The sequence below is a fragment of the Oryctolagus cuniculus genome, chromosome 13 (genome assembly GCF_051225735.1).
Source record: "Oryctolagus cuniculus isolate XC-2025 breed Fujian yellow rabbit chromosome 13, ASM5122573v1, whole genome shotgun sequence".
Lineage (NCBI taxonomy): Eukaryota > Metazoa > Chordata > Mammalia > Lagomorpha > Leporidae > Oryctolagus > Oryctolagus cuniculus.
Genome location: NC_142879.1, coordinates 41,948,901 through 41,965,833, shown reverse-complemented (window position 1 = coordinate 41,965,833; position 16,933 = coordinate 41,948,901). Strand labels below are relative to the sequence as shown.

The 16,933-nt window shown below is 36.2% G+C and overlaps 1 protein-coding gene across 14 annotated transcripts in view; it reads left to right on the top strand.

The window, feature by feature from the left end:
• Positions 1 to 16,933, top strand: part of MINDY3 (MINDY lysine 48 deubiquitinase 3) — a 90,595-nt gene that overhangs the window by 35,216 nt on the left and 38,446 nt on the right. For 9 of the 14 annotated variants that reach the window (XR_016219690.1, XR_016219691.1, XM_070055452.2 and 6 more), the window contains 2 exons: positions 7,395 to 7,465; positions 13,902 to 13,982. Coding sequence is in view for 9 of the 14 variants with exons in the window: in XM_070055452.2 (XP_069911553.1) it covers positions 7,395 to 7,465; positions 13,902 to 13,982 (152 nt within the window). In the remaining 5 variants the exon portion in view is untranslated. Of the gene's footprint in view, positions 1 to 2,402; positions 2,476 to 7,394; positions 7,466 to 13,901; positions 13,983 to 16,933 lie in introns of all 14 variants that reach the window. The other 5 variants (XR_016219692.1, XM_089312274.1, XM_089312269.1 and 2 more) reach the window with 2 other exon arrangements.

Here is a 16,933-nt window from a genome sequence, read left to right as displayed (position 1 = left end):
CAGGTAGCTGAATTGGAAGCAGAGTAGCCGGGACTCAAACCAGTCCTCCGTTATGGGATCCTGGTGTGTCAAGAGGCAGCTTAACTTGCTGTACCACCATGCTGGCTCTTAGTGTTTCCTTGTAATTTTTTTGTGAGTTTTTTGGTTTGGCTCTTTAATCTTTTGAATTATTTATTTATGGATTGTATGAGGTAAAGATCTACCTTTTTACTGTGTTTCGAAGAATTTTCCTTATGTCCTAATACTAGTCACTTCTCCACAGATATGAAATACCTCATTTATCAAAAAACATTTTCCCATAATTACGAGTCATTTTTCCAGCTCTTTATTCCATTGATTTTTGAGTTGTTATGCCAAAACTACATTTTGATTTTATTGTCATATATTTCTTGATACTGTATTTTTTTTCAAATTTTTATAGTCCTTTCTATATTATCTTTCAATTGAACTTTTTTCATGGCTTTATAAGTTCCAGTGTTCAGAAATATGTGAGGATTTGGATTCAGGTTAAATTTGTAGATTATTTTGAAGAAATTATCTTTACAACATTCTTTCTATATATTGTTTTGAATGTGCTTTAGTAAAAATTAGTGTTTATCATGTATATCATATAAATTCTGGATCTATTTACTTTATTCTGCTGTAGCTAATAAAACTAACTCCCTTCTGCAGGAGACTAGAAATAAACTTAAAAAGAACTAATTGCCCTAAGTATATTCTTGCTCACTCTCTATCTTTCCCAGGGGCTAGTGTGGTAATTTTAAACTAAGTCAGGTGATGTTTCTTTCTTGCTTAAAATCATTTGTTGGTTGGATTCCCCATGTACTTAAAATAAAATTTAAACTCCTTATCTAGGCTCTCAAATTCTTTTGTGGTCTATCCCCTGTCGACCTGCCATCTGTCTTCATTTTATACCTCTACAAGTATTCTGAATTGAAGTTTTCTTTGATTTTGTTTTTCTGTGGATCAACTTTTCTATGGTCATTTTTCTATCTTAAAGGAATTTCTCAGGATTTTTATATTCATTATTTTTGTATGTAAAGTATATTTATTATTTTGTATATTTGATATTTAATATTTTCTTCATTTCTTGGCATTAGAATAGAGATGTCAACTCTTATGATTCAGAAACAGATTTTTTTTAAAAATTGAAATCAATATTGCAGACCATCAGTTGTAATTAATTCATAGTTGATGAACTCATGATACACAGGGAAAAAGAAGAATCTGATGAAGCAGAAGAGAAAGCATCTATGTCTGATTAATATCACTTTGTAAGTCATGTCAGTTGCCTCTGTCTCCTTTGGTGTACATTCCAGAGGAATCAGCTATTTCCTAAATGCAAGTTTTTTAGTAGCTGTAGAAATTATTTAAGAAAGTAATCCCATGTCTTCCCACGTTTCAAGTGTAAATGAGTTTTGTTAAGAGGTGAAATCATTTGCTGGTTGCTTATTTTTTGGATGCAGCCAGAAAATAGTGGGATATTAATTATGGGAGGCTTTGTCAGCTTAGCATTCCATAGCTGGGGGAAGGGGCAGTTGTTATAACCTGTGATGCAAAGCATACTAAAAGGCAGTTTGGAGTCAGTTGTGCAATTGATCTGTCTTGAACATTTTCAGTTACTTCTGTGTTGTTGTTTAGTAGAATTGTTTCCTAAAGAAAGTTATTCTTTGATTGTTGCCCTGTCAGAATTGTGTGCACTCTGTGACATCTTTGGTTGTGGTACTCGAGCTTTCCTAACAATTTTGCTAATGTGCTGTGAAAGACTGAAAATTTGTGTAGGTAGTGTACCTGATATTAAATCGTGGGTTAGTGGGATTTAATGTTGCATTTTATCAACATTTAAAGATATCAGTACTTTATACTCTCAAGGAATTCTTTCCTCCAAATTTGAAGCTGGAAAGTAACTGGAATAAGTTGAAAAAAATCACAATATATGGCTTTTTAGATTTTCAATACAGAAGAATTATATACAAATTGAAATGTCTTTGTAGGGATTCTTAGTCCCAATAAAAGCTCAATTATGAGAGAAGAAAGAAAATCTAAACTTTTTTTTAAGGTTAATATTTTTTTGAAACCTTAATGTTAAATAATTAAAATGTTGTAATTAATTGGCTGTTATGCGTATTTGAAAAATACAGTATTTAATCAAAGTCAATATGAGAAAGTATTAAATGCTATTTTTCCAGAACGTTATTACTTAAAAAGATACATTCAGTTAGCTGTTACCAGATTGCTTGATAAAATACAGGTGTACCTGTTAAATTTGAATTTCAGATAAAACAATCATTTTTTAGTATAAGTATATCCTGTATTAAATTTGGAATATATGATAACTTATACTGGAGAAAAAAAGTTTTTCTGAAACTTAAATTTAACTGAGCACCCTGTTTGTTTTTTAGTTTGTTAAATGTGACAACCCTAGCTGGATGCCACTCTAGCAAGTTGACTTCTTAGGAATAAAAGAGACAACCAGTAAGTAGGTTTACAAAGCTCCTCACTATCAAAAGTAGATTTCATGGCTCGAATTGTAGGTTCCTTTATCTATAAGAGAGATACCCAAGCTCATCTCAGTATTTTATGGCTTTTAATCTATTCTAACATTCTTGTAAAAAAAAAAAACTTTCATTTTTAACTACAAATTTTTTTACTTTATTTACTCAGATCCTATATACTGTCAACCTAGTTTCCTTTTTCAACCATAATGAATTCATTTTGCTTGAACAAAATTAAGCTACTTTTTTTTTTCATGTTTGTCCTAGTTCTATGCCTGAAGACCCATATTGTATCTCTTCTATTATGTCTTCCCAGTCCTTCAGTACCCACTTCAGATGCTGTGTCTTCCAAGAGAACTTGTGATTCTCACAGTTACAGTGATCTATCCTACCTCTGAGCAGTTGACTTTCATGATACGTCCTACCTTGTCCTCTTACAGTTCACTGTTAATCTACCTTTGAGAGGATCTGGTCATCTGTGTTTTTATCTTGGTCTTTTCTGTGGTAGCTTTATTTTCCTGCATTATGCTTAATATTGTTCTTTTTAATACTTGGCACTCAGGATGCATTTGTTAAATAACTGTAGTACAGTTACTTTGTTTCCATGTCAGCATCAAATTTGAAAGGTCAGGAGAAACTTCTGTAGTCAATGGCGAGAGGAGGAAACTATAAAACAGCCATATATATACACACACACACACACATATATATAAATATACACACACATACACATTATATATATTATATATATGTACACAATTGATATCATTGAATTAAGCAAGATGCTGGTGGATGGGGACTAATGAATGATCTTAAATGAAAGGTCAAGAAAACAAAGTAAATTATAAAATATAATAAGATAATCTAAAAACGGCAAATTCATAGAAGCAGAGAGTAGAGTGGTGGTTATGGGAGGCAGGGAAGGGGAGAATTGAGATGTTGGTCAAAAGGTACAAAATTTCTGTTAGAAGGAATAAATTCAACATCTATTGTAAATATGGTAAATATACTTAAAGACAAAGTACTGTATACTTGAAAATCACTTAGAAAGTAGATTTTGTGGGGCCGGTGCTGTGGCACAGTGGGTTAAAGCCCTGGCCTGAAGTGCCGGCATCCCATATGGGGGCCGGTTCTAGTCCCCACTGCTCCTCTTCCAACCTAGCTCTCTGCTATGGCCTGGGAAAGCAGTGGAAGATGCACCCACGTGGGAGACCCAGAAGAAGCTCCTGGCTTCGGATTGGCGCAGCTCTGGCCGTTGCGGCCATCTGGGAAGTGAGCCAGTGGATGGAAGACCTCTCTCTCTGTCTCTACCTCTTTCTGTAACTCTTGTCTTTCAAATAAATTAAAAAGAAAAATAGATTTTGTGTACCCACCACAAGCAATAAGTGTGTGAAGTAACACACGTTAATTAGCATATAGTTAGCCATTCTACAAAGTATGTAGATTTCAAATATCATGTTCTGCACTATAAAAATGTATAGCTTTCATTTGTGGATTAGAAAGATAAAAACAGGTATTATATTTAGGCCAAGGAATATAATCCTGTTTCTTTGGTGCTATCTAGTTACACATTAGTGTGGCATATTTGGAAACTTAGTCAAGAATTGGATGAGTCTTCATGGTTTGTTTCACTCTTCTGTAAGTTAAAAAGCAAATATTGAGAAATTAAATTTTTAAGATGATCATAAAATGATCATTATTTCCTGAAAATGTAAATAGACCTTGACACTTACTGAAAAAGGCTCATACAAATTCTGTAAATTATAATGTGAGACTATTGTATCCTCAGTGCATTATAACTCGCTATAAAAATATTCTTGATGCCATTTACCTTTCAAAGGAGAATAAAATGTTAAGTATATATTCTGTTTCTGGAAATGGATATAATACATTCTTAAAATGTTACTGTCCAAACTAGATGCCTAAGCATATAATTACTGTCCTATGTTTAGTTAAATGAGATAAATAGTCTGTTCTAGGCATTTGTTTAAAATGCCAAGGTAATAGATAATGTAGTATTTAATTGTAACACTAGGTGGTGGTAATTCATTTGAGAAATTAAATTGTGAAAATATTTCCCAACATTGTATTCTTAGAACATAAAAATGTTTAGTGCTTCTTACATTTCAGAAAGGAAGAAAAAGGCTTACAAAACTAACCCATTTCTATTTTATTTCCTTTGAATGCTCTTACCCAAAGTTCTCATTTTTTGGTGTCTTGCCCTAATTTATACTCTGAAAAATTACTGAGGTTCCCAAAGAGATTTACCTACATGCACTATAAGCAAACCATGACTAATAAGTTTCATGTTATAAATTCAGACTGAGAAATTTTTAAAATATGTAGTTTTTTAAAGATATGCAGTAATTTTTAATGTGACAATAATATGTCTGTTAGTTGTAAATATGCAAATACTTTAAAAAGTTAATGGAAAATGGAATTAGAGAAGTTTATTTTGGTGCTGAACAGTTTTGAAATCCATACATACAAGTAGTCTTCAAACAGCTCATGAAAAAAATGCATGTTCTAAAAAATTATGCAGGGATTTCAACATTTTTTGTACCAGAATTTAACTTTAATTCCATTTTGCCAGGAGCTTTTTGAAGTACCCTTGCATGAACAATGTTGAATTTAAATAAAACTATTTTCCAAAACAAAAAATAGTAGAATGGCATTATAAAAGATTTGTGCAAATCTCCTTAATGTCTGGCTTACCAGTAGTACAAGTGTACAACTGAGTCTTCATATCTGCTTATGAATTCAATCTGTTGCTCTGTAACACATGTAACCTCTGTAAAACTCCACTGTACACTAGTGAGAATTAAGGCTGAACCCGACAATTATGAGTGATTAGAAAAATCATTTTGATCTCATGTATTCTGAAAGAGGGTCTTGTAAACCCAAGAGTGTTAAACCACAACCCTTTTGTGTCTGTAAGAAGCTGGCGATAAAATACAAATTGTGATTTGAATACCTTTTATTAATTTTGAACTTAAAAACCCAAAAAGATTAATCTAGATGTTGTTATAGTAAAATATTTACAACAAAGTAGGGGTTAATATCCCTACTATCTTATTTGATAAGAAAACATAATATCCGCATAGTAGAAACATGACTAGATTGTAAAAAGGAAGCAAAACTATATATACATTATGTTCACAGTGGAGATAATTTTTAACCAGAAAAAAATGTTTTTTAGAGATATGCATGGACCCAAATATATTGTTATAGTTCTACTCATCATAAGTTAGCTGAAAGCTGTAGTCCATAAAAGACATCATTATCATAGTTCTCTCTCTGTTATACAGTAATCTTTAAATCCTTTTATTCCGTATTCTTAGTTCTTTCTTATCCACATACATGATTTTGCTATGCTGATGATTCCCAGATCTCCATATCTAGTCCTGACTTTGCTGTCCTGTGTTCCTGAGCCTTACTTCCAGTTTATCCCCTTCTAGATAGAAGTACTAAAGGTGCCTCCAGCCCAGCTTGTCTAACTAAAACCAAACTCATGTTCTCTCTTCACTTGACTCCAGAACCTACTTCTTCCAGATTCTTTCTTTTACTTAATCAAAAAATATTTATCCGGTTTCCCAGGCCAGAAATGTTTAAAGAAGCCTTGACAAATCTTCATTCCTTCAATATGTGACTTTTCTCATTCTTTGCTATTTCCTCTGTTTTAATTCTGATCTCATCCTCTTTTTGGCCTGGAAAATTCATACATGTGCTTCAGGATTCAACTCAAATATTTCCACTTCTGTAGACCTTCCCTAACACTGTAAGCAGGTGCTCTTATACCACTGTGTGTGTGTGTGTGTGTGTGTGTGTGTGTGTGTTTATTTGGAAGAGTACATGTTTTTTCCATGTTTCCCTTTGAGACTTTATAAGACAGAGACCATTTTCTTTCCATCTTTGTTTCCCTAATATTCATTTCCCTGTATTCATTTACAGCGAAGAAGGATAGCATCAAATTTTCATGTTTTAAGTATTGTATTTGTTCCCAGTGACAAATTTTTCTACTTATTAGCATGTTCATTATGATTTTCAAAATCATAGTTAGTTCAAATTAACCATTTTGCAAGGATATTGAATATCATTTTCTTTATTTTGTTACCAGTTATCTAGATTTCAGGGATGGTATTGTTCTATTTTAAAAGTAATCTTGAATATTAATTTTTCTAAATTTAATATACATCTGAAGTATCAGATTTATCCACCTTATCTAAAAGCATTTTAGAATAAGTAGTACTACATGAAGAATTGATGCGGCTTCTTAATGAATGTGTGGGAAATTTCAAAGTATAGTTTTGAGTTAAAGTTGTGGTATAGTAAGGGTCAAGCATTTGGTCTAGCAGTTGAGGTGCTACATCCCATGTAAGTGCCTAGGTTTTTTGCCCATCTCCACCTCCTAATTGTGGCTTCCTGCTAATGCAGATCCTGGAGGCAACAGGGATGGCTCAAATGGTTGAGTCCTGCCACCTACAGGGGAAATCTGGATTGAGTTAACAGCTCTGGCTCCAGCTCACTGGCCATAGTGGGCATTCAGGGAGTGAACTGGCTGATGGGAACACATTCTAGTACTCTTTCTCCGAACCTGTCAAATAAATAAATAAATTTTTGAAGGGTCATGGAAAATGGAACTCAACGATGAGTATATTTTGATGCAAAAAATCTGGAATCTGTGCTTATGAGGGGTGTTCAAAAAGCTGGTGGAAAGCACATATTATGAGTAAACAATGTATATAGTTGAACATTTTTTTTTTGCACCAAAGTAAGCTTATATTTTAATCTGATCCTTTTTCACAAGCTTTTGAAGTAACCTCATGAATATGCATGAAAGTACTTTTCATATTTATATATATATATACTAATACAATGCTATATTTTAATTTTTTACAGAACTTCTTGGTATACATGAACAAGCAGCTGTGGGATTCTTAACATTAATGGAAGCTTTAAGATACTGTAAGGTAAAAGTAATTTTTTTAAAAGATTTATTTATTTGAAAGGCAGAGAGAGGGAGAGGTCTTCCATCCGCTGGTCCCATCCCCAAATGGCTGCAACGGCCAGAGCTGGGCCAATGCAAAGCCAAGAGCCTGGAGCTTCTTCCAGGTCTCCCGCATAGGTGCAGGGGCCTAAGCATTTGGGCCATCTTCCACTGCTTTCCCAGGCCATAGCAGAGAGTTGGATCAGAAGTGGAGCAGCTGGGACTTGAACTGGTGTCCATATGGGATGCCAACACTATAGACCGGGGCTTTAACCCATTGAACCACAGCCCTCACCCCAAGGTAAAATGATTTTTAAGGTACTTTGGATATTTTTTATTTAACATGTCCACTGTTCTGGATTTTTTTTTTGCTCCTTTTTTAGCTTACCACCATTACTACATAACCACTCTATTCACTTCCTTCCAGATTACTACCCTAAACAAATTTCTTAAGGATACCTGGTTCGTTGTACTGTTGCCTATGCCAAGTGTGTTGCTTTTTTGGGGGGTGGTGTTGGTTGGGTGAACCCAGTACAATACATAGAGACCTTGATTACTGAATATAAATATTATACTAAGGAAAAAGAAAGTAGTGTTTTTTTATGAATAAAGTATGCTTTACAAAAACAACTGGTAATACTTTATTAAGGCAACAAAAGAGAATTGACTAAAATACCTGAAATTTTATCTTTTAACTCTTCCATCTGAAAAATGATTTCACACTAAAACATTCCAAACATTTCACAACATCAACTTCTTTAGCACATGTGCTAGGGTTTGGAACTGCAATAAAACTCTTTTATTACCTCCCTGTACAATCTGAAATGACTACTGGGTAATACTAAAATATTAATGATTTGTACTTAACAAGATCTCATAATTTTGAATAAAGAAAGAAATTAGTCTAATTTTATTTTTCAGTTACAACAACACTCCTATGGCAGTGGTTCTGGTGGTGGTGATTGTTTTTAGCAATAATAACAATTTTTCTTTCTTATTTTTAGTCACAATAATAATGTCCTGTTCTTTCCTCCCCTCTACCTTGCTTTCTGCCTGCCTTCCTTTCCTTTCTCTTTTTCTTTTTATTCTTTTCCTTCCTTTGTTTCCTTTTTTTTTCTGATATCATTTCTCTTTCACAGCAACACTTGGACAAGAATGATATGAGTATGATAAACAAATAGGATTCATCCTGATCTTACTTATTAATAGTGATGATATTGTTAAACTCTAGCAGCCCTTTTGTTTTCATTGACTTTAATAATACAAGCTAAAGCTGTCTGAGAGCCTGGCAACCAGAGCATCAAACTGTGTTCCTTAACCTCAACACACACACACACACACACACAGTCCTAAAAGTAAATGTATATGTATGTATGTGTACCTGAACCTGGGTCAAGTGTTTCGAAGAAGGGTATGGTGTGCAGATTTTATGATTCAAAACATTGGCCACGTCACTAGTAAGAACCTAATGAACTGGATCCTTTCAGTTTCATTACTCCATGCTGTGTCCCAGCCTTGCTGGTGTTCTTTCATTTTACCAAACATGCCCAGCACCTTCCTGCCCAGTAGGCTTTCAGTTTGCTGTACCCCTACTTTTTGCATAGATACCTTTCTCTTCCCTTCACGTCGTACTTCAGATTGTGCCTCAAAGAGTCTTCCTTGACCATACCCTCAGTTACCCATTTTTATAGTATTTCATATGAATAGTTATTCTGTAATAATCCTTTTTGTTTACTTTTTTTATTTTTAGTCTTTCAAATTTGTTTTTCTTTTGTCTTCCCTAATGGAAAATAGAATCTTGGAAGACAGGAATGTTGTCTTGCTGGGTACATATTAAGTACACAGTAAATAGTTGTTAAATGAATGAACAGATAATTGTACCACAACTATAATAAAGTTCTCCAAATATGTGCAGTTTTAGAACAGGAAAATGTTTTTTCCCTCAAGATCATGGTGGGAAATCAATAGCTGTTGTACATTATTCTCTTTATCTATTGAATGTTCTAGCATTTTACTGTAAGATTTAAAGATTCTTTTAATGATGCAATTCAGTACCCTGATACTGGGATAAATGAAAGACAGAATTCATTCCTTACAGCTTCAAATGAGAGGGGGCTGCCAGGTAGGGCCACACAGTTGACTAACAACAAGCTATAGGGTTAACTAGTTTTCCTGGGTTCCCTATGGATTGGCTAATTTGAATAATTTTCATGGGCTTTGGCCATAGGGGCTGTCTAGACTATAGAGTGATTAGGATGATAGTCTGTGAAAAACCTATCAGGAAAGTGGATGGGGCATGAACTTATTTAATCAGCTATTTTTTTTTTAAAGATTTATTTATTTATTTGAAAGGCAGAGTTAGAGAGGGTGAGACAGAGAAAGGTCTTCCATCCACTTGTTCATTCCCAAATAGGCTGAAATGGCCCGGGCTAGGCCAGCCCAAAGCCAGGAGCCAGAAGCTTCTTCTGTGTCTCCCATGTTGGGTTCAGGGCCCAAAGACTTTGGCCATCTTCCCCTGCTTTCCCAGATGCTTTAACAGGGAGCTGGATGAAGTGGAGCAGCCATGACATGAACTGGTGCTCATTAAGGGATGCTGGCATCTCAGGCAGTGACTTAACCTGCTATGCCACAATGCCGGCCCCTCAGCTATCTTTTTTTAAGGAGATTGGACTCTAGCCAAGGCCTCCAAAATGAGTTAAGATGGCATTTTTAAAAAGAAATATTACTCTCTGGGTTTTATCTATACATAATTTTTTTTAAATCTGGATAATTCCTTTTTTACTGTATTCTAAAGAGAAATAGCATTAAGGAAATAATTGTGGTTGTGTGAATTGTATAAATCTGAATATATCCCCACTCTTTAATAGTGTAGCAAATTTCTTTGAGATGGGTGGTTGGATTAGCAGTTAAGACACTCATGTGTCATATCTACCTGCAATACCTGGCTCACACTATTGACTTTAGCTTTCTGGTAATGTGGATCCTGGGAGGAAGTGATGGCTCAATTAATTAGGTTCCTGCCCACATAGGAGACCTTCATTGCATTCCTGGCTTTGGCCCAGCCCAGCCTCAGCTGTTATGGGCATTGAGGGAAAAAAACAGAAGATTGGAGTTTACTCTTTTTCTGTCTCTGTCTCTGTGCCTTTCAAATAAAAATAAATATTTAAAAATTTTTACTGACTTAAAATTTTAGATAAAATTTTGACCATATGTTTATTAATACAAATGAAGGGCCGGCGCCGTGGCTCACTAGGCTGATCCTCCACTTTGCGGCGCCGGCACACCGGGTTCTAGTCCCAGTCGGGGCACCAGATTCTGTCCCGGTTGCCCCTCTTTCAGGCCAGCTCTCTGCTGTGGCCCGGGAGTGCAGTGGAGGATGGCCCAAGTGCTTGGGCCCTGCACCCCATTGGAGACCAGGATAAGTACCTGGCTCCTGCCATCGGATCAGCGCAGTGCGCCGGCCGCAGCGCACCGGCTGCAGCGCACCGGCCGCAGCGCACCAGCCGCGGCGGCCATTGGGAGGTGAACCAACGGCAAAAGGAAGACCTTTCGCTCTGTCTCTCTCTCGCTCTGTCTCTCTCTCTCACTGTCCACTCTGCCTGTCCAAAAAAAAAAAAAAAAAAAAAAAAGAAGTGATCTCTACACACACACACACAAACACAATGTGTATGCCCACCCAGAGAAAAAAGAACATGGCCTTGAGTCACATTCTCTAAAATCCACCATTTTAAAATATACTCAGTGAATTTTAGTATATTCACAAGGCTGTGCAGTCATATCCAGTATCTAATTCCACAGTGTTTTCCCCGTCCTTAAATTCTAGGGCCGGCACCACAGCTCACTTGGTTAATCCTCCACCTGTGGCGCCGGCACCCTGGGTTCTAGTCCCGGTTGGGGCACCAGATTCTGTCCCGGTTGTTCCTCTTCCAGTCCAGCTCTCTGCTGTGGCCCAGGAAGGCAGTGGAGGATGGCCCGAGTGCTTGGGCCCTGCACCCACATGGGAGACCAGGAAAAAGCACCTGGCTCCTGGCTTCGGATTGACGCAGCGCGCTGGCTGTAGCGGCCATTTGGGGGGTGAACCAACGGAAAAGGAAGACCTTTCTGTCTCTCTCTCTCACCGTCTAACTCTGCCTGTCAAAAACAAAAACAAACAAACAAACAAAAAAAAAAACCTCTAAAGCCATTAGCAATCTCTTCCCCTCATCCCCAGCTCTTGACTACCATGGTTCTACTTTCTGTCCCTATGGTTTTGCCTCTTCTGGACATTTCATGTAAATGAATCATATTATTTGTACCCTTTTGTGTCTGGCTTCTTGTTATGTGGTATGTTTTCAGTGTTCACCTATGTTTAAACATGTGTTAGTACTTCATTCCTTTTTATGACCAAATTATATTCTGCTATATCATATACCAATTTTGTCTATCCATTCATCAGGTGATTAGGTTATTTCTACTTTTATCTATTAAAAATAATGCTGCTATAAATATGTACATGTTTTTTTTGTGAACATATATTTTCGTTATCTGTTATATAGATAGGAGTAAAATTGTTTCATGTTGTAATTCTATGTTTTACTGTTGAGGGACTGTCAAACTTTTCCAACGGAATTGTACTAGATGTTCATTCACTTATTGTTAATAAAACACTTTATGAGTTCAGCATTTGATCCTGTATCTTCTAACTATCCTTTTTTTTTTTTTAAAGATTTTATTTATTTGAGAGGTGGAGTTACAGACAGTGAGAGGGAGAGACAGAGAGAGAGAGGTCTTCCATCTGTTGGTTCACTCCCCAAATGGCTGCAATGGCCAGAGTTGGCCAGTCCGAAGCCAGGAACCAGGTGCTGCTTCGCAGTCCCTCACGTGGGTGCAGGGGTCCAAGCACTTGGGCCATCTTCCACTGCTCTCCCAGGCCACAGCAGAGAGCTGGACTGGAAGAGGAGCAGCGGAACTAGAACCGGTGCCCTTGTGGGATGCTGGCACTGCAGGCGGAGGATTAACCCACTGCGCCATGGAGCCAACCCCCTAACTATCCCTTAAACTTCACTAGTTCAGCATTTCTGTATTAGCACATTCTATCATAGGACGAAGATACTGATTTTTCACTCATGAATAAAAAAGAGCACTATTTTCCACTTCCCTTCTAGTGATGAGGATAAATTCCAGAGTGCCATTGTGGTGGTTGAAGTAGGGGTTGTTGACTAATTAGAAAATAATTATTGACCCTGATTTATAGTTATAAGTAACTACTGGGAATTTCCCAAGTATAGGCAAACTGAGTGAGAAGAGAAAATTCAGCAATTTGATTGGTGAGATTAGTTGTTTGTAAGTTAGGGTTTCTGTTCTTCTAAGAGTATATCAGGGGTTGTAGCAGTTAAGAGGTGCTGCTTGGCACACCCACATCCCATATCAGAGGACCTAGATTCAAGCCCCAATTTTGTTCCTTATTCCAGCTTCCTGCTAATGCACACTCTGGTAGGTAGCAGGTTATGGCTTAGGTCCTGTCAAACACTTAGGGACTTGGATTGAGTTCCCTGCTCTTGGCTTCTGCCTAGCTCATACCCAACCATTGTGGGCATTTGGGGAGTAAACCAGTAGATGGGCAATTTGTCTCTCTGCTTTCAAATTAATAAAATAAATGAATGAATGGAAGTTCTTTTAAGAAAAGAATATGGAATTGACTATTGTGAACATATAGGTTTCATAAATCCATTTTATTTGAGTATTAAGCTTTTATTTTCTCAAACACAGAAAAACATGTTCTCAAATTTTTGGTAGTATAGTGTTTTGTGTATTAAATATATAATCTTGAACACAGGGAATAAATATGGCTTTTTATACATTTTTAAAGATATTACATATTATAAAACTTTGAACTTATTTTATCATTAAGAGTCAAATGACCAGAATTCTTTTATGTTTCTAAATGTTGTGTATTGTGTTTTTCTTAAAACAGATTATTGTATTTCCCTAGATTTTTTGAGAATAGGGGTGTTAGTATGGATTTTGCCTTTGTTTATTCAAAAAATCTAATTTGTTAATTTATAGTTATTTTCCTTATAAAGGAATTATCAAGTTTAGAGTTTGAGATGTCAAGCTAACATTCTAGAAGTGGTCATTCTATCTAGGAACTTTAACAAAACCTGAGAATAATTTTCAGGGCTAAGTTGGTTATTTCTGGCCATGTTAAAATCTATACTATTGTTCTAATGTAAAGGTGCAATATAAGCTCAGTGCTTACAATCTATATAACACTTATCTTTATGTTCAGCATTTGATCTCTATGGATAAGGCTGTGGAACAATACATTATTCTGTTTAAATATGAGTTGGATATCTTAGCTATGTTTCAAATATTAGTTGATGGATATTTAATAATCAGTTTCAATTGCTCATTTGTTTATTTTGCTACATTTATTCTAGGTTGGTTCTTACTTGAAATCGCCAAAATTCCCTATTTGGATTGTTGGCAGTGAAACTCACCTCACCGTATTTTTTGCCAAGGTATGCTTATAGCAGGATTTTTTAAAGTATGAAGTCAGACAAAATAAGTAATATAAGTCCATATTTAGTTTGGATCGTTGTGCAAACTTCAGTCAAATCCTGCTAATATGCATTGTTCCAAATTCTAAAAGAATAATAATTCTAGAGAATAAATCATTCTTCAGCTTCGGAATCATTTCAATAAAACGTTCTGACTTTAGAGCTTTGACTTTTGTTTTTCAGAAATTTCTTGTACTATGGAGAAAATAATTGAATTTAAAGTGTTAGATTGCTTTGTTACAGACTAAAAATCGAACATGATATAAAATATATTGTAAGCTGCCATTTATCTATTAATTCCGTGATATTAAAATAGAATATTTCTCACAGTTTTAACATATACATGATTACAGTATTGAAATAGATGTGTTTGGATATGTTTATTTCAAAATTGGTGCAACAAAGCTATCTCAGCCTTTAGCTATGAGTAGTGTTTTTGCAAATGAGTGCTAAAGAGCTTTGTTGTCAGTCTTCATTTGAATTCCATCATTGCCACTTCCTAACATCTCTTAGCCTCTTTTCCCATGCCTTTAGAATATAGACTAATTATGATACATAGGTTTTACAATTGTGGTAAAGTTTAAATGTAAAATGTTTAGCAGTATCTAGGACAAGTTAAATACACATATCTTAGCCATTGTTATTACCGTTTTCAATGTAGATTTATTAAACATCTATGGTATCATGTATAGATTTGCTAGATGGTTACATTTGCTTGTTTAGATGTGTTTCATGCACTGAATTATTTGTACTGGATAGAGCAAAGTAGAAAAACATTTTAAGTTGATAATTGTCAAGGCAACCTGTATTGTGGCACTGCAAAATACCTGTGAGAGTAGTGAAATTCTTGATGTGATGTATGTACTGAAGGTGACAACAGTTGTAGCTGTCTTCATGCATATACTCATTTATCAGATATTTACTGGGTGTACAGTATGTTTATGTCATTATGCCAGGTGGTGTGAATACAGTGAACAAAAAATGGTGAAGGCTTCTGTTTTTGTGGAGGTATATACATTCTAAGGATGGAAGGCTTCACTCACATAATCACATTTTTAAAATCACAAGTGTAATGAGTGCACTGGTATATAATGCTGTAAGATTTTTCCTGTTGGAAGATGATGATGTTTCTTTGAAGAATTTTGATGTATAAAATGAACACTAAGTCATTAGTAAGATTAAACTATGGGAAAAAGAACACTCCTTACATAGGTAATAGATGGAACAAACAAACTTCGTGGAAAGGAGGAGTGTGGTGAGAACAAACTGCAAGAATAGATGGGTCACTGAGAATTTGGGGGAGAAAGTATAAGATGAGGTTGGGAAAGTACAGAGGCCAGGTTACTACTGTTAATCCTAGGAGTAGTGGCAACCACTGGGCTTGTTAAAAATTGGTGGTTAGCCGGCGCCGTGGCTCAATAGGCTAATCCTCCACCTTGCGGCGCCGGCATACCGGGTTCTAGTCCCGGTTGGGGCGCCGGATTCTGTCCCGGTTGCCCCTCTTCCAGGCCAGCTCTCTGCTATGGCCAGGGAGTGCAGTGGAGGATGGCCCAGGTGCTTGGGCCCTGCACCCCATGGGAGACCAGGAAAAGCACCTGGATCCTGGCTCCTGCCATCAGATCAGCGCGGTGCGCCGGCTGCAGCGGCAGCCATTGGAGGGTGAACCAACGGCAAAGGAAGACCTTTCTCTCTGTCTCTCTCTCTCACTGTCCACTCTGCCTGTCAAAAAAAAAAAAAAAAAATTGGTGGTTACAGTAGATAGTTAGGAAGGAATGGAACAAAATGAAATCACATCTTAAAAAGATGAATCTGACTAATTGGAGAAAAGCATATAATGATATTTAAAAGTTCATGGAAAATGAAGTTAAACTTTGGTGAAATTTTTTTGAAAGAAAGCCATGCATCATTTTTTAATAATATGCAATTTCAATGGATTTCTTAAAGACCCCTTCTATTGAAAAATATCTTAGGTCATGAGTACTTTTGTTGTATTGCAGGCAAGCAAAGAATAGAGTGGTCTGATTTGATGTGCTTGAACTTGACAGATTTACTCCTGAGATAAAATCGCAGCATTTCATGATTGGTTGGATTTTGTGGATGAATGGCAGAGATGTCTAATGAGATGTTTCTAGTGATTAAATCTAAGAGCCTCAGACACTCAAAGATATGCCTTAACAGCTTTCCTGTTATTAAGTGTACTGATGCATGATTAAGGCAACTTAACCATTATATGCACTCTGAAACAGCAGGATTGGGAAGATGTGAGGTGCCTTTCTAAGGCATGTATTTGTGCTATAGCTGCTCTGACATTGCTTCTTGAATTCGTCTCCAAAAGACAGTAATGAGAGAGGATTTGTCATTGTAGACTGATGCTTGACACACCGTGTAAAAGCTGTTTTTTTAAGTTAAAATTTAGTAATGGCAAGAGCTATTGAAATCATTGGACCTAGACTTCCATTTTTCATGCTAAAAGAAACCAGTATATATAGAAGGCTAAAAACTTTTCTAACATTGCACAGAGAATATCAAAAGCTGTTATATGGGAAAAGGACTATGTGTTAGCAAATTAATAGTGTAAAAGGCATTACCAGTAGTAGATAATACACAAATAATTATGAATAATTATACTGCTTCTGTAAAGTATGGAACATTGAAATTTATAGAACTGTTTTGCTTTATGAAAAAATAATTAAGCATCATTGAAGATGTATATGGAAAACCAAATTAAGCATCTAGTTAGATTTATTTTAAGATTTAGGTTACAGCCGGCACAGCAGCTCAATAGGCTAATCCTCCGCCTTGCGGCACCGGCACACCGGGTTCTAGTCCCAGTCGGGGCACCGGATTCTGTCCCAGTTGCCCCTTTTCCAGGCCAGCTCTCTGCTGTGGCCCGGGAGTGCAGTGGAGGATGG